A 27,033-nucleotide genomic window follows, 5' to 3' on the forward strand; every position below is an offset into this window, starting at 1 on the left:
TTGTGCTTCCATACAGATTGTGAAATTTTTTGTTCTAGTTCTGTGAAAAATGCCATTGGTAGTTTGATAGGGATTGCATTGAATCTGTAGATTGCTTTGGGTAGTATAGTCATTTTCACAATGTTGATTCTTCCAATCCAAGAACATGGTATATCTCTCCATCTGTTTGTATCAACTTTAATTTCTTTCATCAGTGTCTTATAGCTCTCTGCATACAGGTCTTTTGTCTCCTTAGGTAGGTTTATTCCTAGGTATTTTATTCTTTTTGTTGCAGTGGTAAATGGGAGTGTTTCCTTAATTTCTCCTTCACATTTTTCATCATTCGTGTATAGGAATGCAAGAGATTTCTATGCATTAATTTTGTATCCTGCTACTTTACTAAATTCATTGATTAGCTCCAGTAGTTTTCTGGTAGCAGCTTTAGGATTCTCTATATATAGTATAATGTCATTTGCAAATAGTGACAGTTTTACCTCTTCTTTTCCGATTTGGATTCCTTTTATTTCTTTTTCCTCTCTGATTGCTGTGGTTAAAACTTCTAAAACTATGTTGAATAAAAGCATTGAGAGTGGGCAGCCTTGTCTTGTTCCTGATCTTAGAGGAAATGGTTTCAGTTTTTCACCATTGAGAATGCTCTTAGCTGTGGGTTTGTCATACATGGCCTTTATTTTGTTGAGGGAGGTTCCCTCTATGCCTACTTTCTGGAGAGTTTTTATCATAAATGGGTGTTGAATTTTGTCAAAAGCTCTTTCTGCATCTATTGAGATTATCATATGGTTTTTCTCCTTCAGTTTTTTAGTATGGTGTATCACATTGATTGATTTGCATATACTGAAGAATCCTTGCATTCCTGGGCTAAACCCCACTTGATCATGGTGTATGATCCTTTTAATGTGCTGCTGGATTCTGTTTGCTAGTATTTTGTTGAGGATTTTTGCGTCTATTGGCCTGTCGTTTTCTTTTTTTTTTTTTAACATCTTTGTCTGGTTTTGGTAACAGAGGGATGGTGGCCTCGTAGAATGAGTTTGGGAGTGTTCCTCCCTCTGCTATAATTTGGAAGAGTTTGAGAAGGATAGGTGTTAACTCTTCTCTAAATGCTTGATAGAGTTCGTCTGTGAATCCATCTGGTCCTGGGCTTTTGTTTGTTGGAAGATTTCTAATCACAGTTTCAATTTCACTTCTTGTGATTAGTCTGTTCATATTTTCTATTTCTTCCTGGTTCAGTCTTGGAAGGTTATACCTTTCTAAGAATTTGTCCATTTCTTCCAGGTTGTCCATTTTATTGGCAAATAGTTGATTGTAGTAATCTCTCATGAGCCTTTGTATTTCTGCAATATCAGTTGTTACTTCTCCTTTTTCATTTCTAATTCTATTGATTTGAGTCTTCTCCCTTTTTTTCTTGATGAGTCTGGCAAATGGTTTATCAATTTTGTTTATCTTCTCAAAGAACCAGCTTTTTGTTTTATTGATCTTTGCTATCATTTCCTTCATTTTTCTTTTTCACTTATTTCTGGTCTGATCTTTATGATTTCTTTCCTTCTGCTAACTTTGGGTTTTTGTTTTTTTTTTGTTCATCTTTCTCTAATTGCTTTAGATGTAAGGTTAGTTTGTTTATTTGAGATGTTTCTTGTTTCTTGAGGTAGGACTGTATTACTGTAAACTTCCCTCTTAGAACTGCTTTTGCTGCATCCCATAGGTTTTGGGCCGCCGTGTTTTCATTGTCATTTGTTTCTAAGTATTTTTTTATTTCCTCTTTGATTTCTTCAGTGATCTCTTGGTTATTTAATAGCGTTTTGTTTAGGCTCCATGTGTTTGTATTTTTTACAGATATTTTTCCTGTAATTGATATCTAGTCTCATAGCGTTGTGGTCAGAAAAGATACTTGATATGATTTCAATTTTCTTAAATTTACCAAGGCTTGATTTGTGACCCATGATATGATCTATCTTGGAGAATGTTCCATGAGCACTTGAGAAGAAAGTGTATTCTGTTGTTTTTGGATGGAATGTCCTATAAATATCAATTAAGTCCGTCTTGTTTAATGTATCATTTAAAGCTTGTATTTCCTTATTTATTTTTATTTTGGTTGATCTGTCCTTTGGTGAAAGTAGGGTGTTAAGTTCCCCTACTATGATTGTGTTACTGTCGAGTTCCCCTTTTATGGCTGTTAGTATTTGCCTTATGTATTGAGGTGCTCCTATGTTGGGTGCATAAATATTTACAATTTTTATATCTTCTTCTTGGATTGATCCCTTGATCATTATGTAGTGTCCTTCTTTGTCTCTTGTAATAGTCTTCATTTTAAAGTCTGTTTTGTCTGATATGAGAATTGCTACTCTGGCTGTCTTTTGATTTCCATTTGCATGGAATATCTTTTTCCATCCCCTCACTATCAGCCTGTATGTTTCCCACGTCTGAAGTGGGTCTCTTGTGCACAGCATTTTTATGGGTCTTGGTTTTGTATCCATTTAGTCAGTCTATGTCTTTTGGTTGGAACATTTAATCTATTTACATTTAAGGTAATTATCGATATGTATGTTCCTATTATCATATTCTTAGTTGTTTTGAGTTTATTATTGTAGGTCTTTTCCTTCTCTTTTGTTTCTTGCCTAGAGAAGTTCCTTTAGCATTTGTTGTAAAGCTGGTTTGGTGGTGCTGAATTCTCTTAGCTTTTCTTGTCTGTATAGGTTTTAATTTCTCTGTTGAATCTGTATGAGATCCTTGATGGGTAGAGTAATCTTGGTTGTAAGTTTTTCCCTTCCATCACTTTAAATATGTCCTGCCAATCCTTTCTGGCTTGCAGAGTTTCTGCTGAAAGGTCAGCTGTTAACCTTTTGGGGATTCCCTTGTATATTATTTGTTGCTTTTCCCTTGCTGCTTTTAATATTTTTTCTTTGTATTTAATTTTTGATAGTTTGAGTAATATGTGTCTTGGCATGTTTCTCCTTAGATTTATCCTGTATGGGACTCTCTGCACTTCCTGGACTTCTTTGACTATTTTCTTTCCCATACTAGTGAAGTTATCAACTGTAATCTCTTCAAATATTTTCTCAGTCCCTTCCTTTTTCTATTCTTCCTCTGGGACCCCTATACTTCAAATGTTGGTGTGTTTAATGTTGTCCCAGTGGTCTGTGAGACTGTCCTCAATTCTTTTCATTCTTTTTTCTTTATTCTGCTCTGTGGTATTTATTTCCACTACTTTATCTTCCAGGTCACTTATCCATACTTCTGCCTCAGTTATTCTGCTATTGATTCCTTTTAGAGAATTTTTAATTTCTTTTATTGTGTCATTCATCATTGTTTGTTTGCTCTTTAGTTCTTCTCATTCCTTGTTAAGCATTTCTTGTATTTTCTCCATTCTCTTTCCATGATTTTGGATCATCTTTACTATCATTGTTCTGAATTATTTTTCAGGTAGATTGCCAGTTCCTCTTCATTTGTTTGGTCTGGTGTGTTTTTACCTTGCTCCTTCATCTGCTGTGTATTTCTTTGTCCTCTCATTTTGCTTAATTTACTGTGTTTGGGGTCTCCTTTTTGCAGGCTGCAGGTTCGTAGTTCCCGTTGTTTTTGGTGTCTGTCCCCAGTGGGTAAGTTTGATTCAGTGGGTTGTGTGGGCTTCCTGGTGGAGGCGACTGGTGCCTGTGTTCTGGTGGATGAGACTGTATCTTGTCTTTCTGGTGGGCAGGACCACTTCCAGTGGTGTGTTTTGTGGTGTCTGTGACCTTATTATGATTTTAGGCAGCCTCTCTATTAATGGGTGGGGTTGTGTTCCTGTCTTGTTAGTTGTTTGGCATGGGGTGTTCAGCACTGGAGCTTGCTGGTCGTTGAGTGGAGCTGGGTCTTAGTGTTGAGACGGAGATCTGTGGGAGAGCTCTTGCCATTTGATATTACGTGGGGCCGGGACCTCTCTTGTGGTCCAATGTCCTGAACTTGGCTCTCCCAGCTCAGAGGCTCAGGCCTGACACCCAGGCAGAGCACCATGACCCTGTCAGGCACACGGCTCAGAAGAAAATGGAGAAGAAAAAGAAAGAAAGAAAAAAAAAATTTTTTTAATAAAATAAGTAAAAAGTTATTAAAATAAAATTTTAAAAAAATTATTAAATTTTAAAAAGTAACAAAAACAAGAGAGCAACCAAACCAATAAACAAATCCACCAGTGTTAACATGCGCTAAAAACTAAACTAAGACAAACGTATAAATCAAAAACTAGTCAGTCACATACAGTAAACCCCAACTCTACAGTTGTTCCCAGAGTCCACTGCCTCAATTTTGGGATGATTGGTTGTCTATTCAGGTATTCCACAGATGCAGCGTATATCAAGTTGATTGTGAATATCTAATCCGCTGCTCCTGAGGCTGCTGGGAGAGATTTCCCTTTCTCTTCTTTGTTCGCACAGCTCCTGGGGTTCAGCTTTGGATTTGGCCCCGCCTCTGCATGTAGGTCACCTGAGGGCGTCTGTTCATCGCTCAGAGAGGACGGGGTTAAAGTAGCAGCTGATTAGGGCGCTCTGGCTCACTCAGGCCGGGGGAAGGGAGGGGTATGGAATGAGGGGTGAACCTGCGGCAGCTGAGGCCAGCATGACGTTGCAACAGCCTAAGGCACGCCATGTGTTCTCCCAGGGAAGTTGTCCCTGCATCACGGGACCCTGGCAGTGGCAGGCTGCACAGGCTCCCGGGAGGGGAGGTGTGGATAGTGACCTGTGCTTGCACACAGGCTTCTTGGTGGCTGCAGCAGCAGCCTTAGTGTTTCATACCCGTCTCTGGTGTCCACGCTGATAGCCGTGGCTCATGCCCGTCTCTGGAGCTTGTTTAGGCAGTGCTCTGAATCTCCTCTCCTCGCACACCCCGAAACAATGGTCTCTTGCCTCTTAGGCAGTTCCAGAGTTTTTCCCGGATTCCCTCCCGGCTAGCTGTTGCACACTAGCCCTCTTCAGGCTGTGTTCTTGTGGCCAACCCCTGTCCTCTCCCTGGGATCTGACTTCCAAAGCCTGAGCCTCACCTCCCAGCCCCCACCCGCCCCGGCGGGTGAGCAGACAAGCCTCTCGGGCTGGTGAGTGCTGGTTGGCACTGATCCTCTGTGTGGGAATCTCTCCACTTTGCCCTCTGCACCCCTGTTGCTGCGCTCTCCTCTGTGGCTCTGAAGCTTCCCACCCACCATCCCCCGTCTCCGCCCGCGAAGGGCCTTCCTAGTGTGTGGAAACTTTTCCTCCTTCACAGCTCCCTCCCACTGGTGCAGGTCCCGTCCCTATTCTTTTGTCTCTATTTTTTCATTTTTCTTTTGCCCTACCCAGGTACGTGGGAAGTTTCTTGTCTTTTGGGAACTCTGAGGTCTTCTGCCAGCATTCAGTAGGTGTTCTGTAGGAGTTGTTCCACATGTAGATGTATTTCTGATGTATTTGTGGGGAGGAAGGTGATCTCCACGTCTTACTCCTCCACCATCTTGAATAACTTGGGGATGTTCCTTTAGTCTTCTGGTATATGAGGTTAGGCTTAGCTTTTTTAGTGAAACTTTCCAATAATCCTGCCATCAGAATCTAGGCAGGCCTCTTTGGCTAGTTGTACATTGGACTGAATTCTGAAGGTCTTACTTTGTTCTAGAATGTGAAGGTAGCAGGATGCTTTGTAATAGCAGCAACATAAAGGAAAACTATCCTGGGATTTCAAATGTGCTTAAGCTTTTTATATCAGGATAAATGACCTCAAAAACTCAGATTTTTCCAAATCTCTCAGAGCTCATTGTGTCATGGACTCTGCTTCCTTTTATAACTGATTAAGTTGCTGAACCACTCTTGTAAGAGTAATGAATGAGGAGCTCTTGGTTCCAGCAGTCAGCACTCTCTCTTTGCATGAGTACCTTCTGTCTCTGGTTGGATACAGGAATTCCTATATGTGACATGCAGAGCCTCCCTGCAAGGGAACATGTTTCCTTCTGACCATAATGTCTACCCTTGCAGTCTAGGGCAAAAGAAAAGCACATAAAAGAAATCTCTCTGGTCTCTTTGCAGTACCATGTAATTTTAGGGCCTGCACTTCTCAGCAGGTAGGTCATTAGATTGCTATAGAGTTTGGACTGCCGTTTTGGTGCTGAAGCAACTAGACTGAAAGGATTACATTTAGCCCTCAAAATAAAACCAGAGTATATGATTGTAGGTAGATAGATGCATTTGGCAGAAAGATAATCCTGTAAGATTATTTGTTCTTTTCCCTGCTATCCTGTTGTGAATATTTAGTACATTTGGTACAAATATTACTTTGTTAATAGAAACCTAAGAATGGCTTCTATGATTAGTATTTATTACTATTATTATTATCAGTGGAGATGTAGTTCTTTGTAAAGAGAAATGAAAGAAATCTAAATTTAAGGTGCTGTATCTTTTTTGTTGGTTTGTTTTTAAACTAAGGAATGTTCTTTAGCACTATATCATTGTCCTTTTTATCTAGGTGAAGGATGCCACCTGGAAGATAGCAAAGGCTTTTGCCATCTCTGGCCCATTCAACGTCCAGTTTCTTGTCAAAGGAAACGAGGTCTTGGTAAGAAATGCCAAGGTGTTTGAGAGGACACCACTGCTGTGTTAGGTCGTGTTGGTTTGTGTCCCTCTGGTCCTCTTCTCTGTGAACACTGCCACAGAGCAGCTGAGACCCCTGCAGCTGATTGTGTCTGAGTATGGGAGTTGCACAACATATAATGCCTGCCTTGTTTGAAGGCACTGGCTCTTGGTGGCACTGATATGTCAGTCACAGCTTTGAAAAGCACTCTGATCCATTGGAAAGAAGATCACTGACTGCCATCTTCAGTACACTATAGATGGATGCAGTAACTATCATTAAGTAATCTGTCCAGGTTACTGTAGAATAGTCATAAATTACATGTACTGAAGTTTACCCCTTTCTCAGAGAAGAAAGCTGTTTTGGATACCATTTACCAAAAAAATAAAAAATGTTAAGTCAACCAGGTTAGTCTTAGTTAATTTAGTTTATTTAATGTAACTAATCAGTGACCAATATTGATTCCTCACCTACTATGCAAAGTCATAAGGTGGCTACAAAGACATATAGAGCCTAGTCTCTGCTCTCAAAGATCCACGATTTAGTGAGAACTGGGAAGAAGATGAATTTATAGATAACTGTAACATAAGTTAGAATATAATAGCTGCTAGAAGGAATGTACAAATAAAGTGGTATCGGAGGCACAGAACAGAGAGAGCCTATCTATTAGTGTGTGTGTGTGTGTGTGTGTGTGTGTGTCTGTATGTCTGTGTGCCTGCACATATGTGTATGAGCATGTATTTGACTGTCATATGCCTGATTTGGGGTGGATCATAAAAGATTTCAAGGAAGATTTTGTAATTTGAGCTGAGTCTCAAAGAATAGCTGGAATTTTGACAAGCAAAGGAAGATAGAAAGGACAGTACACATACAATATCTATGGGTAAATTTGGCGCATTTTAGGAGATAGTGACTAGTTCAGTTTATCAATGACCAGCTGATGATGACTAGTTCAGTTTATTATTTTTCCAGGGAAATCATGGAGGATAAACTTAGAAAGAAAGACTGGGGCCAGGAAGGTGGTACAAGATAACATAGAGGGATATACTGAGGCAAGAGGATAGAAGTATTTCAAGGACTAGACATTAAACTCATGGCTAGTAGAAATCCACTGAAGGCTTTCTAGTAGGGCTGTGGCATTATCTGAACTCTGCATTAAAACAAATCTGTCAAGAGTGTGTGGTGATGGAACTGTTGAATGAGGATGGGAAAAAGTCAGAGTTCAAGGATACTGACTGAAAGGAAACCAGTTAGCAAAAGTCAAGCAGTGGGGAGAAAAGGAAGAGGCTGGCAAAGCAAGACTGGGCCCCAGTAACAGCTGGAACCAGAGTGGCCGGGAGCATATTAATATTGTCATTGTCTCTCACCATCCTTTCTCTTCTTCTGAATTTTGTTATCTCTCCAGGTGATTGAGTGTAACCTGAGAGCTTCTCGATCCTTCCCCTTTGTTTCCAAGACCCTTGGGGTAGACTTCATTGATGTGGCCACCAAGGTGATGATTGGAGAGAACATTGATGAGAAGCCCCTTCCAACATTGGAGCATCCCATAATTCCTGCTGACTATGTTGCGATTAAGGTAATATATTCAAAAATCTTAGTCATTTTTTAAGTTCCAAAGAAATGAAAGGAATAATTTTTCATCAAAAATAATCTTGATACATTCTGAGCCTTGTAACTCAAGTGCTAGACTAGGGGTTTATGATGTTTGCTTTGAATAATGCAATGCAGTTGCTATACAGGCAACTTTATGTGTACTCTTGTGCATTTCAAAAATTAAAATAATATTTAGAATTACATAACTTCAAAACCAACTAGCTGAGTGACTTATAAACTACATTTGTGAAGCTGATGCATAATGCTGGCAGTTTAGTTGGTAGACAGAAATTCTGAACATATCTTCTTGGGATAAGGCTTCAGTTGTGCCAAGACTTCAGGAATGCATGAATCTTATAAAAGTGTTACCTTGTGGTGTTGGTTAAATGTTTACTGCCTTGGCTTAGTTCCTATTTTCTTTAGTGGCAGAATTTTTTCACAGTGTTACTGTGAGGGCAATGAAATTGATGGCATCTTTATGAAGAGTGACCAGGAAAATTTAAGGTTTGTTCACTAACTTCAAATACAGGCATGCCTTGGAGATACTGTGGGTTCGGTTCCAGACCACCACACAATTTTTTTGGCTTCCCTGTGCATATAAAAGTTATATTCACACTGTACTGTCGTTTGTTAAGTGTGCAATAGCATTATGTCTAAAGAAACAATGTACATACCTTAGTTAAAAACTACTGTATTGCTGAAAAATACTCATCATCATCTGAGCCTTTGGTGAGTCATAATCTTTTTGCAATAGTAACATCAATGGTCACCGATCGCAGATCACCATAACAAATATAATAATAATGAAAAAATTTGAAATACTGTGAGAACTACCAAAATGTGACACAGAGACATGAAGTGAGTAAATGCTGTTGGAAAAAATGGTGCCAATAGACTTGCTCGATGTAGGGTTACAAACCTTCAATTTGTAAAAATTGCAGTATCTGCAAAGTGCAATAAAGCAAAGCATCATAAAACAAGATATGCCCGTATATATGTACATTTTGAATAAGAACTTAATAATAAATCCATTGTGTTCCTCTAGCTGCCTCAGTATGCCCATGAACAGAGTATTTATAATAATGACCTTTAACTACCTCACTGGACAGTATGAGGATTAGTGACATATTATGTAAATATATTTGAATTTTTTAGGTAAAGCATGCAATAAAATTAATTTATATTGTATAATATATTTATGTGACATTTACATATTTTGGATGCCTTCAGAGGTTTCCATTCTTTTTTTTTTTTTTTTTTTTTTTTTTTTTTTTTTTTAAATTTTATTTATTTATTTATGGCTGCGTTGGGTCTTCGTTTCTGTGCGAGGGCTTTCTCTAGTTGTGGCAAGCGGGGGCCACCCTTCATCGTGGTGCGCGGGCCTCTCACTGTCGCGGCCTCTCTTGTTGCAGAGCACAGGCTCCAGACGCGCAGGCTCAGTAATTGTGGCTCACGGGCCTAGTTGCTCCGCGGCATGTGGGATCTTCCCAGACCAGGGCTCGAACCCGTGTCCCTTGCATTGGCAGGCAGATTCTCAACCACTGCGCCACCAGGGAAGCCCCGGTTTCCATTCTTATATGTACTAGTGACCTCAACCATAATTGTGTTACAGCTGAGACTCTGACTTCTGACTTTTACAGTGGAAGTTTTAAGTTGAAGCTATAAATCAAAAAATATTTATTAATCTTATTTAAGTTAATAATTTAGGATACCTTGGATTTTATAGTGCACTGGGATGGAATGTCACTTCTTATGTTGGGGGAGGGTAACATTTTATTCCTGGAAGCTGTGACACAACATAAATTGTTAAAGCTTTCAGTGGGAATATATGTACATAGGATTTTACTGTTTGAGACCAATAAGAAGAAGGCCCCGAAAAGTATTTTTCCACTGGAGATTCTATATATGAATTTCAAATTCATGTTTCTTTATTCTTAACCACAGGAATATACACACACACACACGCATACACACACATATGTGTATGAAACAATTTCCAACTAATAACAATACTGAGGGGTAGATATGAATTTTTCGAAATGCACTGTATCTTTCAGTTTACTTCTTTCCTAGTTATCCTTGTGCATGAATCTTGACTTTTTTGTCAAATTACTTATTCACAGTCAATCTTAATATAGTCCTAGTGAGGTGGGTGGATATCAACAGATGAGATAGAGAGAGGCTAGAGGGCAGGAATATATAACTTGACTAGGATGACCCAGTGAAATGACCCCAAGCTAGAATTCCCATGATGACTTAGAGAGGTACCAGAATCAAAGAGGAATAGTCTAGGCTAGATAAATGGATATATGCAAGAAACAAGAATTTGATTCTTAGTGAATTGCATTGCTAAAATAAATGAAAAGGAAGCACTCCTATCTATGTTCTAGTTCATATGAAAGTTCTGGGCAAAAGTGTTCCCAAGCAGAATGTTTTTCAAAGCTTTTAAAGAGGTATCAACAGCAGTTTAATGTCTCAGAAGTCAGCTTGCAGACAGACATTTCTGGCAAGGTAGCTTGTTGCAAGTCCAAATAATCAGAACAAGAAGAGGAATGTTTCAGAAGCCTACCAAGGAAAAAGTGTGTTTGAACTCTGTGTTTGGGGAGACCAATGCCCAATATACTTCGTTTGAAATCACTCCAGTAAGAATATGTCTAAGCCAGATTAGAAACACTGGCCTAGACTGGTCACTGGGGCCCTATTTACAGAAATAATTTGTGATTATTTAACCCAATTTTTGGCCCAAAGCTCAAGAAATTCCTGGAACAGAGGTTTAAAGCCACTTTTCAAGTCAGATGCTTGGACCAAAGAAATTTTTTACATGTCTACTGTAGCCTAAATGAACCCTATGAGAGATGATTCACTAAATATTTTTATCCTCCTTTATTCCTTTCATACCCTTCTCTCACATATTTTTCCTACCCGTTATTTTTGACAGGCTCCAATGTTTTCTTGGCCCCGGTTGAGAGACGCTGACCCCATTCTGCGTTGTGAGATGGCTTCTACTGGAGAGGTAACTAATTAATGATCCATGAACACTTTCATTAAATCTACTTTGAAATCTATGGTTTTATGATCTGAATATAGTAAAGCAAGTTATTAAGTAGTTAGTGGGATACTTCTTTTGCTATCAGAGTAAGTCTGAAAAGACTTAGGCATTTTGAGCTGAGGAAAAATCTTTGACTTTTGTAGCCCAGAGTCTAAATTCTCACTTATATTTCAACATGTGTCATTCATTTCCACATTACACATTGAGAACATCTTTCAAATATTTCTCTAGATGTCTAGGTAAATATCTCTCAGGTATTTTTATTTTAAGGTTCTCAAGTCTCTCTGTAACAGCACCTCTTGCTCCGTCTAACTTTCCTTGCTACTATGAAATTAGATCATTGTGATTTTACTAGCAATATGTAGAATGAATGTACAGCAGCAGAAAGATAGTGGGGCCAAAATATTGTGGGATCTGCAGATATATGCAAAATCCCAGAACCACTTTCAAAGCAACTTTAACCTCCTGGGGATTATCTAAAAACTATAGTGGGACTGGCCACTGGATGTCCCTCTTCACTTGTGTTGAGGACTCTGTCAGCTGAAGGTTTCTTTAAGAATGTGAAATGTGTTTCTTGTAGAAAGCTGTCAGATTCCAGAGAGTTCCCTACATGTTAGTGCCAGGACATTTTATGAATCACCTAGCCCTTGACAGACTTACTAGATACAGCCTTCACATTCTCATCAGTGCACACGGGGGTGGCAACATCAGACTGGGAGACGTCATTGTTTCCTCTTGGTGTTGAGGAAAACCTGAAAGGGGAAAATACCTAATTGCAACATATACATGATATTTTATATGGTTGCCTGGTTGCAAGCAAGATCTGTGATGAGAAGCCAAGTGAAACAGGAAAGGAGGCAGTGAGAAATAAATGGCTATCTTGTTCGTATTTGGACTGATGATTGCCTTTTCTTAGCTCCTTTGCTGCTTCTGTTAATTTAATAGATGAGAAAACCTAACTTGAAAACAAGGGACTTTCATTACATTTCTCTGCTGTTTAAGGAGCTACTCTGATATCCATCGTGATCCCTTGGTCACTCAGTAGCAGGACTGTTTTCAGCCAGCCCAGGATTCAGATCAGGGAGAGATCTGTTTTCCTTCATGCTGTTTTCTCTAGTGTGGCAAATCTATTTTCAGTACTGTATCTATGTCCATTCTGCCTCCAGACATACATTATTGGAGTTGCTGAAATACAAAAATATGAGAGAATTAGAAATTCAGCTCCCCCTTTCTTGTATCTGTTTCAGAAGTACAGAGAGATAATTCTTCTTCCATAATTAGAGTCATATTTCCAAGTGTCACTAAGTACAATGTTACAAGTTGTGTTTTATAACTGAAATCATAATAATAATTCTAGGTTAGTGAAATCTTAGTTATGCTTCAGAGACATTTTCAGTGTTAAAATGGCTTGTTGTGGGATTAAATAAAACTTTAGCTTTCCTAGTGGTGAGGTGGGAATGTTAGTCCTAATCTTTACTTACATATTTAACTACTTTTTATGTTATTTGTAGAAAACTGCTGAAACCTCTTGTGGGTTGTATATGCACTTATGATGGAATTGCCCAGGCTCTTTCAGTGTGGTTTGGGTTCTGTTAGCTTAGGGTGACATTACTAATTTGGTTAGCCAGTTCTTGACCAAAGAAAATGTATACTGTAGAGTAAAAAGCAGCATGTACTGGTGATCAACTGAAAATCATAGTCATGAGAACTTCCCTTTGACAGTAAGGGAGTCATTTGCTTAAAGAATGAATTTAGCCATCAGTGTTATTTACTCTAATGGTGGTTCTCTACCCATGCCCAATGATGATGTGCATGGCAGAATCTACTCCTAACATGCTCAGATATACCACTTGTTCTGTAGTTAGTGTGGGCACTTGACTTGTAGTTATATTGTAGTACAGTTACCCTAGGGGAAGCCTCTGTATATCCCAACATTATATGTTAATTTGGAATTTTTTTTTACTTTAGGCTAGAGTATTCAGGACTAGTAGCAAGGTATTTTGGTTCATTTTATGAAAACAATAATAATAATAAAAGAACAAGTTCCTTTGAGATTTTCATAGATTTATTGAATTTCTCTGAAGGCTTTCTCACACATATGAAATGACTCCTAACTGATTGATCAGCAGTTATGCATTTGTGCTACTGAACCATGAATTCATGCCCTGTTGCATAGCATACATGACATATACCGTTATTTAAACGTTAAGTCATATTAACATTTGGTAACTCACCATATTATGGGCCAGAAGCTGTAATTTGTATCCAAATATCTCACAGTAGAATCCAGTTACGTTGCTCTATGGAGTGTTGTTGGATAGAGAAAGAATTGCTTATTTATTCATTATGCTTAATTAAAAACACAAGATACGTCTGCCCTAGCCAGACTTTTAATCCCTGGATTCAGATTACATGGTCCTTGGGCAACTCAATAAAATCTAGCATAGGAGTCTCTGACTTTTCATTCGTGTTTGTTTTTTGGTAAGATTGGGTGACTATCATTTGCTTTCTTTTACTTTATTTTTTTCATTTATTCTAAACAGGTGGCTTGCTTTGGTGAAGGTATTCATACCGCTTTCCTAAAGGCAATGCTTTCCACAGGATTTAAGATACCCCAGAAAGGCATCTTGATTGGAATTCAGGTAAGTGGTGTGTGGTTGTATGCATGCCTGTGGGCACATGCTGGGAGTTGGTGGGGGAAATGACCTTAATAGTGGTATAGAAGAGGGGAGATTTGTTTAAAGTTCCACTAAAATAACCCCAGCAACTTCCAGAAAGAATGGACATTGGTACTCTGTCTGTTCCCTGATTTTTGCCTTTTCTCATTGCAGCAGCCAACACAAATAAGTGAATAAACAACCCCCAAAAAAAAGAAAGAAAGAAAGAAAAGAAAAAAATCTCTAGTGAAGGGGTATTTATCCTGAATGGGATTTAGGGTAACTTCAAAAGGATTCTATTCTACTCTTTGGTTACATCTTTTCTATATTTTTATTCTTAGTTCTACCTCCTTAGCCTCTGAACCTAGGCTTTCCATAAGGTTGGGTCTCAACTCTTTTTCTGAGTCTGTGTCTATGTCTATGTCTAGTTCTTTCTCTTGACTTTCCCCTTTGCCAGCTCATTCATGTCTGTGGTATCCACTCTCCATCTAAAACTATCAACTTTAAATCTTTATCCTCAGCCATCCCCTGTTTCCAACAATTTGCTGGATACCTCTATCTGGATGTCTCAAACACAACACATCCCAAACTGAAGTCAGTATTATCCCCTCCTGACCTCTGTTCCTTCCTTCCTTACTTTCATTCATTCACATTTCAATTTCTACTAAATGTCAAAGGTTCAAAGTTGAAGAAGACATGGGCATTATTTGAGAAATTTTCTTAGCCTGACACTCCAAAACAAATTGAAAGTTCTTAAAGGGAGGTGACTTAATGGGCTTAAGAAAGTCAGCACATCCCACAGTGTACTGTGGAAGTTCTTGAAATATTGTTACTTAGTAAACCTTCTAAGTCAAAGCAGGGTGAAGTAATTATATGTGAATATCTTCATACAGTGAGAAGGACATTATTGGTTTATTATTGCAAGTCAGATGTAAATCTTAGGGCAAAATTGGAGCCAGGAAACTCATATCACTCCTTGGAATATTATTGCAAGAATGTACAAACTGTTTGTTTATAAATTTCCTGAAAAATACTAGATGTTTCCCAACTGATCATTCACTTTCATTTGAGGTTAGTAATTCTTGGAGCCTATAATAACAATAGATGGTTTTATATATCACCCCTGCCATACTTTTAATAAGTTCAAATCCTGCATGGTTACATACAAATCAATAAAAATATAATTAGAATAATACCAGGTATTTTCAAATCAGTGGGTAATTATTATAGATGCTGTCGCATTAGAGTGCCTTAATATCAGCAAATTAGACTCTGGAGACTGGATGGGTAGCGGCTTTGGAGAAGTTTCTGCAAAGACTAAATTGGGATTTTGCTTCATAAAGGTGCCAGAAGGGCGATGGTGAACAGTTAGAACAGAAGCTAACAAGATGAATTGCAATTGCGAAGCTTAATGGCAGTTCAGAGACACATCACACCATATGAGAGACTCATCACATTATAATGGGTATTAAGTATTATTAAGTCACAAGTATAAGAGTATTTCTCCAACTTCTAGTTATGGCTTAAAGTTTAATGTGAGACCTGGGGGCATTCAGAGGAGACCATGCCCTTAGTCCCCGTCCTCACAACTAATCATAACAGTGCTAACATTTTAAAATACCACTTTAAGAAGGCAGTGATGTATAAAATTGTGCCTTGTTTGGTTCCAGTGCTGCAGGGAAATGTAAAGCAAAAATTAATTTGATCCCCATGAAGTACTAGTGTGATTTTGGCATCAGTGAACAGAATTTTTGCTTTGTAGCAAAAAAAGGGGGTTTGTAGGGGAAAAAAAGTTTTCTTAAAGCAGTGAGGTTTTGTCCATTGAAGTTTTACCTTTCGGTGTATTCTTTTTTAAAGAAATCAATGTTCCAGCAGCTACATGAATTTTTGCAAAGAACTTTCTCCCTGTGCATGCATGCATAATGTAAGGAATTTAAATATATATGTATTTTAATTACAGAATTTAAAAATTATATTTAAAGAAATATTTAATAATAAAATTATATTTAATAAAATATTTGCAGCTGTGGTAAAATTGATCATTAAGACTCTAAGCCTCTAGAGATACGCAAAAATCATTTTCTAACCTACTTTATATGGGAGGCAAAGAAAAGCTGCCATCACCAACAGTCAGTGTATAATCTCTTCATTATTATATGGAGGATTTTCATGTATAGTGATTTCTTTAAAAAGGATATCATAAATTTAACTGAGCAATATGACAGAATATACTAACCCTAGAGTTAATAGCTAAAACTCACTGGACATCTTCTTAGGCAGAATGGGACCAAATCTACCTAAGCTTCATATTAACTGTGGATAAAGTAATTATATTTCCATATTTCAGGATACATTATGCTTAAAAAAAACACATTTTATTTAACGTGATTCCACTTGGACAGAAGAATTCATATAAATTCATCCAAATACATAAAGTCAGAACTGAAAAGGACCTAAAATAGTACTGCTAATATATAAACGGGGTTAAGGCCAGTAAATACAAGAGAAGGCATTTCATTGAGTTATGTAATGAAGCACTAAGAAAGAAAGTCCACCATTGCATTTTGATTTCCTGAGATAATCATTCATTTAGCATGATGTTATGTAGACTTCAATCACAGCAGAGCCCTGGTAGCCAGCACTGTTGCAGTTAATTTGCTTTATTATTCATTCATGTATAAATGGGGAGATTGGTCAACATCTATACCATTTATTTGAAGTAAAGGTCTTCTTTTCTCATCATTGCCCCACCCTGACCCAGCCACCTGTTATGAGTAGAAAGATTTAATGGAAGAAACCTTACCTCTAACTTTTCACAGCAGGTTGCAAGAGAAAATTGGGGGAAAAGAGAAATATGGAGGAAGGGCAAAAGGGACGCTGAGCCGGGAAACATTTTTTCTTATTGTTGGTAGTTTAACACATATTTCAAATTTTAATTTATCACTAGCAAGTATCAACCACGTCTCAACATTTAGTAAATAGATTGTGTGTGTGTGTGTGTGTGTGTGTGTGTATGTGTATGTGTGCATGTGTACACGCTCATTGGTTATATTTCAGTGTTCCTAATTTTTCTTTCTTTTCTCTTTCCTACCCTACTCCTTCATACACAGAGACCCTCTGTTTCTGCCTTCTCAAAGTTAATCCTATGGTCAAATTACTTGGGAAGTTTGAAATATTCATAACATCAATCTTGCGTAACTAGGACTTAGGGAAAAAAAAAATCAAGATTTAGATTTTGTCAAAGGATCCTTGTCAACTATTATATGTACTGTGTCTCTACCAAGACCCTTTCCATAAGCATAGATCCTAATATAAGAAAGGCGTAATGTAGGTTTATGTGGCAACAAAATCGTCTTTGATTTTCCTGCAATATTTCCATCAGGGTTTATTTTTAGTTGCTATGAGTAGGCAATCTGCCTTGTTTTGAAGTTTTCTGGAACGCCCTTTAACAATAAATGATTTACTCTAGAGTAGATCAAGAGCCCTCACTGTTTTTTCCCCTCTGATTGGGCTATTCAGTGATGGCTTGTGAAGAGCACCATCCTGACATCTGCACTTCAGCATTGCTCAGAAACACAAAGCAAGCATTTTATTTGAAAAAGACAACTCCAAGTGACATGAATAACCTTTTATCTTCAGTACAGAATCATTAGGAACAACGATAGCATTGTCAATCCAGACGTCCCTGTAGAGTCCACAGGCGTGACGCAGCCTCAACTTGGCTTTTGGTTCTGTAGCCAGAAGTTGGATTAATGTGAAAATGATAATTAGAGGAAATATTTGTTTTTCTCATTTTTAAAAGACTTTCTTCCGTATAAATGTTTTCCAGGAAATAAATCAGCTTGTACTTTTCACCTTTAGTAACAAATGGTTTCTTACCCAGGTATTTTCAATCAGCTATTAAATCTGGGGCTACTCAGATGCAAGCTGACAGCTGTAATTTCTTTTTGTAGAGAGCCTATTTTATGTGTCACAAGTGTTCAATACATGTTTGATAGAAGTTTATAATGTGACTATGAAAGCCAACACCCCAGACCAGAAGGCAGAGTAGTTCCCTGGCTGGAAACTGCCAATACTGTCATGTCGGATATTTATCTTCTCCACCTGGGAGACAACACTGAAACAGCTCCATAATGAGGTTCTGACTGGTGTCTGCAGGTCTTAGAGGATTTGCTGACTTATTTTACTTTAAAATGGCGAAGAAAAAAAATTACATTCTAGTACTCCTCCTTCAACCTTTTCCATAGTGACTTTGGCCAAAGTTAATGCGTCTTCACCTCAAATTACAAAATGAGTGAAGAGTGGTCCTCCTAGCCCCTCTTCCCTCCTATTCCTAAATGTAAGTGCGCATCAGAATCACCTGGAGGGTTTGTTAAAATGCAGATTCCTGGGATCAACTCCCAGAATTCCTGATTCCATAGATCTGGGGTGGGGCCCAAATGTTCGTAGTTTAAACAAACCCAGGTGATGCTGATTCCCTAGGGACCACATTTTGAGAACTACTATACTTGTGAAATAGTATTTTAGGAAACTGGTTCAATGTTATGTTATCACATGGTGACCATATATTATCACTGACTTTTTGCTAGGGGAAAATGTTAGAGATTGAGAATAGTTCATTCAGTACATGATTAATGTATCAATTGGTCAATAAGTGTTTTTTGGTCACCTTTATGGTGAGCTTCCTAATGTACTTTGGTGCTTCCTTAAGTCTGTTCTTTGTTTAGCAGGAGGCCACTATATAATGCTCCATATCAGGGGGGCTTGACAAAATTCAGAGGTTCATTTAGAATATTTCACATATATTTGCTATATTCAAAGCAACTAAAACATGAAGAAAACCTAAAATGCCATTTCAGTCAGTCCCTTGCTTTCCAAGCAGAATCAAACTTGAATAAATGATTATCCAAATTTTCTGCCTAACCTATTCTTAAAGAGACTGCCACATAGCTCATTAAATTGCCCTGATGTCATTGACTTACTCTCTGATTTTATACTTTTTTTTTTTTTTTTTATGTCTAGCCTTGAGCTTCTTGCATCTAAGCCCATTTCTTCCTGTTGGGTCCTAAGTGGGAATAAAAAGCTACTATCTTGGGCATGGTTAAAATCTGTGTTCTAGAAGGCTGCCATGAATAATCCCTGAGCCTGCCTTAGCTGAGATTCATCCATTTGCATTTATCTTTTCCATTTGCCAATAGTTTCCTCTCATAAAACTGCAGTTCTGGGATTGAGAGGGCCAGAACCTGAAAGAATTTTATATTTGAACATAGTCTTGGGGTCTTTTCCTAGGATTTAGATCTTTTCTCAAAAACACCTCTGCAAGTAAATATTAGGAGGTTTTGTGTATTAAACATTATCAAAATTGTGCAAGGCTCTTGACATATTTTATCACAATTCTTAGTTTCTCTGAAACTCTGAAATAAGACCATATCCATGATTTTTTTCAACTATTACTAATATGGTTTCTAATAGATTATAAAACATTTTCTAAAGTAACCAAATTATGTCATCTGTTTACAAACTTTTTATGAATGAAAACAGCCAAAATCTTCTAATTTGAAGCAGAATGGTTGTTTTTAACTCTGTATAGTTTTGCATACTCTGTTTAGCTAGGTTACTCAGACACTCATGTTAATGAGGTCAAGGTCAGAAGTTGAACATTGGGTAGGCGACTGAGCTTTGCTTTCTTTTACCCTGACCACTGTCTTGCAAATACTGGCTTTTGGTCACAGGAAGGAGGTATGTTCAGAACTGAGGAACCCTGATGGCAATAGACAGTACAGGGAATGCAGGCCAGAAACTGGGTGAGTCCAGCTGGGGCTCTCGGAAGAGCACAGCAATGGACTCTAAGAAAATATCTAAACAGTGAGATTGAATGTTAAGTAAGCCTGTCGGGAAGGAAAATATATGTGAGAAGAAAATTTGTTTGTGTTGTAAGTGTGACAGCCAGTAGAGGAACCCAGGCTTGGGAGCTAGGGTGCAGGGTCAGGAATCTAGTCTCTGGGAGGCTGAAAAAGCAATTATTTTTAATAATAGTAATAATAGTATTTAATGAGAACTATTAATGAGCCAGTAATCGTGCTAAGTTACTGTACTAACACTTACATAGGACTTATTCACTGAATACCCACAGTGACCCTATGATGTGGATACAGTTACTATTCCCATTTAACAGATGAGGAAAGTACATCATAGAGAGGTTAAGTAAGTCGCCCAAGGTTACACCGTTTATTGTGGAGCCCCAAGAAGCAGATACATTAATATCCTTACTGCTGTTTTATAAATGAGGAAATGGACGTTCAAAGACATTAACTTTTCATACACATGAATAGTAAGACAGGATTTGAAATGCAGCTTAGTGACTCCAGAGCCCATTCTTTTACTCTTTGCCAAACTGAGTTCCAAATGATTGACTTATTGTAGGGAACGGTGCATGAACTACTAGGAAAGGGCCTAGTTATTGAAGTGCAGTCCAAAGTTAGAATTCAGCAATTAGCACGGGTTGAACAGCAAAACATCCAACAAGGCTGACTTGGTGCTGAGCGCCTAATCCAGGTGACTTTAAATTCTCCCTGACCAGGAAAAGGGTTCATCCAGAACTGGGGTGAATCTGATTCTACAGGCAGAGACTAAGTGGATTAAATAGGGGGTGAAGGAATTTGAGGGGTAAGAAGTAAGACAGTTGAAAGCAAGACAATGTGGATGGAATTTCATCTATATCGGAAAATAAATAAGAGCTTATACTCACTAAAGGAGAATAAAAGGATAAAACTTGTCATCTTTGAATATAAAGCACCTGGCAACACATGGCATTGCCTTTTATGACATGAGAGAATGCCATATTGCATGACTAAATGAATAGCATGTATATCTGGAAAGTGAATTCAGTTAAATTCCTTTAATTTCAGCAATCATTCCGTCCACAATTCCTTGGTGTGGCTGAACAATTACACAATGAAGGCTTCAAGGTATGTGATATTATTTTTTTAAGTCGTTTTCTGTCAGCATTCTATCTGCAAAAAAGAATACTGAAGAATATTAGCGAATAAAATAGCGCAAAATACAGCCTCTCCACTTGAAAGATATCTAACTTGATAGTTTCAAAACGTCAATGGAATAAACTAATTAGAAAGACTAGCTTTAAGTTTTAACACAATTACCACAAACTCAATAAAATTTGCTGGCTAAAAACTTAGAGAGTTTTGCATACACAGAATTGGGATAAAGTTTCAATGTATTTCCATATATTTTCCATTTTTCCTTTTCCTGTTTCCATATGAAGTCATAGTTTCCAGGTGTTACAGTTACAGGCAAAAATTCTTTGCCATGAATATCTCCACACAAAGCCTGGTTCTGTAAAACAGAATGAGTCCCAAGGCTCATTGGACCTGTGGTCATGAGGGTTTGTTGGCCTAATAACAATGAATTTTCAGCCATCAATAACTCTTTATTTTTCTCCTCTACAAAAGCAGTTACAATTGAGGTTATTAAATTTTTTCTTACTGCAAATATTTTAAAAATATTTAAAGTGCCCATGACTCTAGATGCTGAGTCTAAAGCTCTATTTCTGACATCATTTTGCATCTCATATTCACCAGTTTTTTCTGCTCTATGTTTTAAATGACACGTGTGTCCCAGTGGGCGTCTTTGTTCTATGAAAACTTTCCCTGTGATACAGTAACCGACTTTTCCATCTTAAATGCAGCTCTTTGCCACGGAAGCCACATCAGACTGGCTCAATGCCAACAATGTCCCTGCAACCCCAGTGGCGTGGCCGTCTCAAGAAGGACAGAATCCCAGCCTCTCTTCCATCAGAAAGTAAGAACTGGGCAGAGTATTCTGAGATAGCAAAACAGATGAAGGATTAACTTTGGGAACTAGTGTGATGTAAATATATCACCTTACCCTATTGCAAGTCTTCTAAAAGTCTTCTTAGTCATCCAATTTAAAATGATGAAATTTGTGAACGATAGTAAAGCTTCCTTCTCATGAACTTTGCTATTACTACAAAACGCATAATTCCGTATATGTACATGGTGATATGTAGCATCTCTCAAAATGTCTCCTAGTAAGTATCCATTCCTTGACTGACACCAAGATCTCAGTGATGAGAATCATGGGCATGAAGAATGTAATGTAGCACTCTGTATTTTATGTCAAACTTATATTGTGTATATCAACAATGCTCAGCTGAATTTCACTGAGGTTGCACATCAATGAATCAGTCAATTTACTGAGGACTTGCAGCATGCAGGACACTAGGGGGAGTGCTATGGTAATGTCATCTATTGTATTACCTAATTTGCCATTCTTTGATCAGGTTGGTTATTATGCCTTAGGCTATGTCATCATTAGGGTTTTTGGGTTTTTTTTAACATCTTTATTGGCGTATAATTGCTTTACAGTGGTGTGTTAGTTTCTGCTTTATAACGAAGTGAATCAGCTGTACATATACATATATCCCCATATAGCCTCCCTCTTGCGTCTCCCTAACAGCCTCCCTATCCCACCCCTCTAGGTGGTCACAAAGCACCCAGCTGATCTCCCTGTGCTATGCGGCTGCTTCCCAGTAGCTATCTGTTTTACATTTGGTAGTGTATATATGTCCATGCCACTCTCTCACTTCGTCCCAGCTTACCCTTCCCCCTCCCCGCATCCTCAAGTCCATTCTCTACATCTGTGTCTTTATTCCTGTCCTGCCCCTAGGTTCTTCAGAACCATTTTTGTTTTTTTTTTCTTAGATTCCATATATATGTGTTAACATATGGTACTTATTTTTCTCTTTCTGACTTACTTCACTCTGTATGACAGATTCTAGGTCTATCCACCTCACTACAAATAACTCAATTTCTTTTCTTTTTATGGCTGAGTAATATTCCATTGTATGTATGTGCCACATCTTCTATATCCATTCATCTGTCGATGGACAGTTAGGTTGCTTCCATGTCCTGGCTATTGTAAATAGAGCTGCAATGAACATTGTGGTACATGACTCTTTTTGAATTATGGTTTTCTCGGGTATATGCCCAGTAGTGGGATTGCTGGGTCATATGGTAGTTCTATTTTTAGTTTTTTAAGGAACCTCCATCCTGTTCTCCACAGTAGCTGTATCAATTTACATTCCCACCAATAGCGCAAGAGGGTTCCCTTTTCTCCACACCCTGTCCAGCACTTATTGTTTGTAGATTTTTTGATGATGGCCATTCTGACTGGTGTGAGGTGATATCTCACTGTAGTTTTGTTTTGCATTTCTCTAATGATTAGTGATGTTGAGCATTCTTTCATGTGCTTGTTGGCAATCTGTATATTTTCTTTGGAGAAATGTCTATTTAGGTCTTCTGTCCATTTTTGGATTGGGTTGTTTGTTTTTGATATTGAGCTGCATGAGCTGATTGTAAATTTTGGAGATTAATCCTTTGTCAGTTGCTTCATTTGCAAATATTTTCTCCCATTCTGAGGGTTGTCTTTTCGTCTTGTTTATGGTTTCCTTTGCTGTGCAAAAGCTTTTAAGTTTCATTAGGTCCCACTTGTTTATTTTTGTTTTTATTTCCATGTCTCTAGGAGGTGGGTCAAAAAGGATCTTGGTGTGATTTATGTCATAGAGTGTTCTGCCTATGTTTTCCTCTAAGAGTTTATAGTGTCTGGCCTTACATTTAGGTCTTTAATACATTTTGAGTTTATTTTTGGGTATGGTGTTAGGGAGTGTTCTAATTTCATTCTTTTACATGTAGCTTTCCAGTTTTCCCAGCACCACTTATTGAAGAGGCTGTCTTTTCTCCGTTGTATATTCTTCCCTCCTTTATCAAAGGTACGCTGACCATAGGTGTGTGGGTTTATCTCTGGGCTTTCTATCCTGTCCCATTGATCTCTATTTCTGTTTTTGTGCCAGTGCCATACTATCTTGATTACTGTAGCTTTGTAGTATAGTCTGAAGCCAGGGAGCCTGATTCCTCCAGCACCGTGTTTCTTTCTCAAGATTGCTTTGGCTATTCGGGGGTCTTTGTTTTTCTGTACAAATTGTGAAATTTTTTGTTCTAGTTCTGTGAAAAATGCCATTGGTAGTTTGATAGGGATTGCATTGAATCTGTAGATTGCTTTGGGTAGTATAGTCATTTTCACAATGTTGATTCTTCCAATCCAAGAACATGGTATATCTCTCCATCTGTTTATATCATCTTTAATTTCTTTCATCAGTGTCATAGTTTTCTGCATACAGGTCTTTTGTCTCCTTAGGTAGGTTTATTCCTAGGTATTTTATTCTTTTTGTTGCAGTGGTAAATGGGAGTGTTTCCTTAATTTTTATTTCAGATTTTTCATCATTCGTGTATAGGAATGCAAGAGATTTCTGTACTTTAATTTTGAATCCTGCTACTTTACCAAATTTGTTGATTAGCTCTAGTAGTTTTCTGGTAGCATCTTTAGGATTCTCTACATCACTAGGTTTTGTAAGACATTTATTTCAGCACACTATGTGAGCCTTCAGGAACACCATTACATCAACACTTATGGAGCTATGTGGCACAAGTACATGGGAGATAATTCTCAGGTGCTACTGGATGTTACAGCCTACTGAATGGCTAAGTCATACCAAATTCTATGTGATATACTATTTGATAAGGCTCTTAAGAAAGTAACCTAAAATTATTATCACATTAATAAAAGAAGGGCACATTGTTCTGACCTTAGTAGACTTCTAATGATGCTATATGCCCTCCTTAGGGCTTTGTAAAACAATACTTCATGCTTTTGACATTTTGATTAAATGTCTCCTAGTGTGTGTAGTAGCCCAGCAACAGAATGTGAAATGTTTTAATTTAAAATCAGGCGACCTGTATTTCCACACCATCAGCTGAGTCACTGGGAAACAGGCAATGAAGTAAAGTTGATCTGAGGGGGTAGTATGGGGGCCGAATGGCCTTCAGTGCTGGAGGAACCACCTACTGTAAAATAAATAATTGTCTATCAAATTACCAATTCTTGCTATGGATAGATAGCATTTTAAAGAGAAACAAATATTTCCATTTGATTAGTTAGGCATTCACCAGAATTCTTTCAAGAACACAACAAAAATTTATAACCCCCAAATGTGTGTAATTTGTACATCTGCTTAAGAATAAAGGAGGGTAGGTGTCAATCAACTGAGTATGGCATGGACTTGAATGGTTAAGACAGTAATTTACATTAGTATTTTAAAAAACTAATTATAAAATATACATAGTCTCCTGTAAACTTGTGTTTATTTGGTTTATTCCTCCAGGTTGATTAGAGACGGCAGCATTGACCTGGTGATTAACCTCCCCAATAACAACACTAAATTTGTCCATGATAATTATGTGATTCGGAGGACAGCTGTTGACAGTGGAATTGCTCTCCTCACTAATTTCCAGGTATGTTATTTTTCTCAAAGATAGCCTGCCTGAGGGTTTTTATTTCTGTGCCTCCCTTAAGAGTGCACATCTCTCTTTTCCCTTTCTTGTAACTTTCAGAATGGAGAAGAATTTCTAAATAGAATCTAAAATAATGGTCTATTTTGGTAGGTCATGGCCTATCTGGGACAGTTGGTGATCAAGGAGTTGAGATAATCAGAAACCATGGATAGCCATGGTTCTCTCATTACCCATACAATTATCCTTTAAATAACATGTGGTGTGGCATGGAATAAAGATACACAATTTTATTCCATCGTGTCTAACTGAAAGCCACCACATAAAAGCAACAGGTTAATGATCATTGAAGATCCAGATACAGTGCAAGCACTTGTCCAATTCACAGGAAATGATTGCAGGAGGTATGTTCCCTTCTACTTGAACATGACCCACCAAATTTATCACAGGGAGAAGAAATGTTTGTCAAGACTCATTAACTTTCTGCCCATTGTATTTTTTTCCCCCTCAGTCAGTTTTAATCCCCATGGGGGGGTGGGGGGAAATAAGCTTATTCATGTTGAGGTCTGAGATACAGGAGAAAGTCCCCATTAAATAAAAATGTTTGTGTCTTCCATCTCCTGCCCCTTTGAAAATTGGGTACAGAAACTGTGACTTTTTGCTTCTGCTTCATTAAACATTCGCTTTCATTTCGTATGCGTTGCTAAGATTCCTACCCTTATATTTTCAGGTGACCAAACTTTTTGCGGAAGCTGTGAAGAAATCTCGCAATGTGGACGCCAAGAGTCTCTTCCACTACAGGCAGTATGGAGCTGGGAAAGCGGCATAGAGAAACGGATACCCCATCTCCATTCTTAAATCAACCTAAGCCACTTTTTTATCTAAAGGAACTGATTCGCAACTTTCTTTCCCAGAGACGAATATTGATATCAAGCTTTATTTCAGTTTACTTAGTTATGCCTTAATATTCTCTTCTTTCACAATTAAATTGTTGTCAGTCACTTTTTAAAAACCTTACTTAGAGAGTCCTTCCTGAGTAACTGTTCTTCACGAGAATTCCTTCATTTACTAATGCCTTATTTTTGGTGGGCTAAGCTTACCTACATGCTTCTTTGCAGCTAACATTTTATGGTGCTGATTAACGATGATCAAGGTCGAAAAAGTTGCTGCTCTATCTTCTGAACTCTTTCTATATATACTTTACGGACACTGTTGTCATTGTTTTTAAATACTATCTGCCATACTCAGGACACTTTAACAAAGGCAGAATACTATAAAAATGGTTAAAATGAAATATGGATTTAATTTATGAACTCCTCCATCATGATGTTTGTGTATTGCTTCTTTTTAATAATCATTCTCTCTGGCTTAACCAGGAATATCCTTATCCCCTCCCACAATGCTGAATTTGAGAAGTGTGACAGAGGTCTTTAAAGTATGGATTTCTCTAAAGGACACTGGTTTGCACTTTTGTGTTTTGTAGTATGTCAGCAGATGGTGGATACCGCTGAGGTGGTTTATTCTTGTTTTTCTTTGGATTTTTAACCTGAGCCAAGTGAAATCTTCAGATTTATGCCATCTCTGCCACCCCCCCCTTCTTCCTGCCAACTTTGGAATAACTTGGAAGTTATGTTCATTCCCTTCAGATTATAGATTCTGTTGATCTACTGAGTCCCACGCTGCGATGAGAGTTTTACACATTTTAAGCACAAGGTCCTTGTTCCTTCTACATATAAGAAAAGTCCTTCCTACAGGCAGCCTTTGTCACTTTTAAACTTTTTGTGTTATTACAAGTGCTCTAATT

General features: G+C 37.9%; 1 protein-coding gene across 1 annotated transcript in view; it reads left to right on the top strand.

The window, feature by feature from the left end:
- CPS1 (carbamoyl-phosphate synthase 1) overlaps positions 1-26,058 on the top strand; it is a 395,122-nt gene extending 369,064 nt beyond the window's left edge. Inside the window, exons 32-39 of the mRNA XM_059928619.1 lie at positions 6,442-6,531; positions 7,952-8,122; positions 11,078-11,152; positions 13,732-13,830; positions 20,754-20,813; positions 21,551-21,663; positions 25,103-25,232; positions 25,960-26,058. Coding sequence (XP_059784602.1) covers positions 6,442-6,531; positions 7,952-8,122; positions 11,078-11,152; positions 13,732-13,830; positions 20,754-20,813; positions 21,551-21,663; positions 25,103-25,232; positions 25,960-26,058 — 837 coding nt within the window. The remainder of the gene's footprint in view (positions 1-6,441; positions 6,532-7,951; positions 8,123-11,077; positions 11,153-13,731; positions 13,831-20,753; positions 20,814-21,550; positions 21,664-25,102; positions 25,233-25,959) is intronic.
- The last annotated feature ends 975 nt before the right edge of the window (positions 26,059-27,033 follow it).

The sequence above is a fragment of the Balaenoptera ricei genome, chromosome 7, assembly GCF_028023285.1.
Source record: "Balaenoptera ricei isolate mBalRic1 chromosome 7, mBalRic1.hap2, whole genome shotgun sequence".
In the NCBI taxonomy this organism is placed as follows: domain Eukaryota; kingdom Metazoa; phylum Chordata; class Mammalia; order Artiodactyla; family Balaenopteridae; genus Balaenoptera; species Balaenoptera ricei.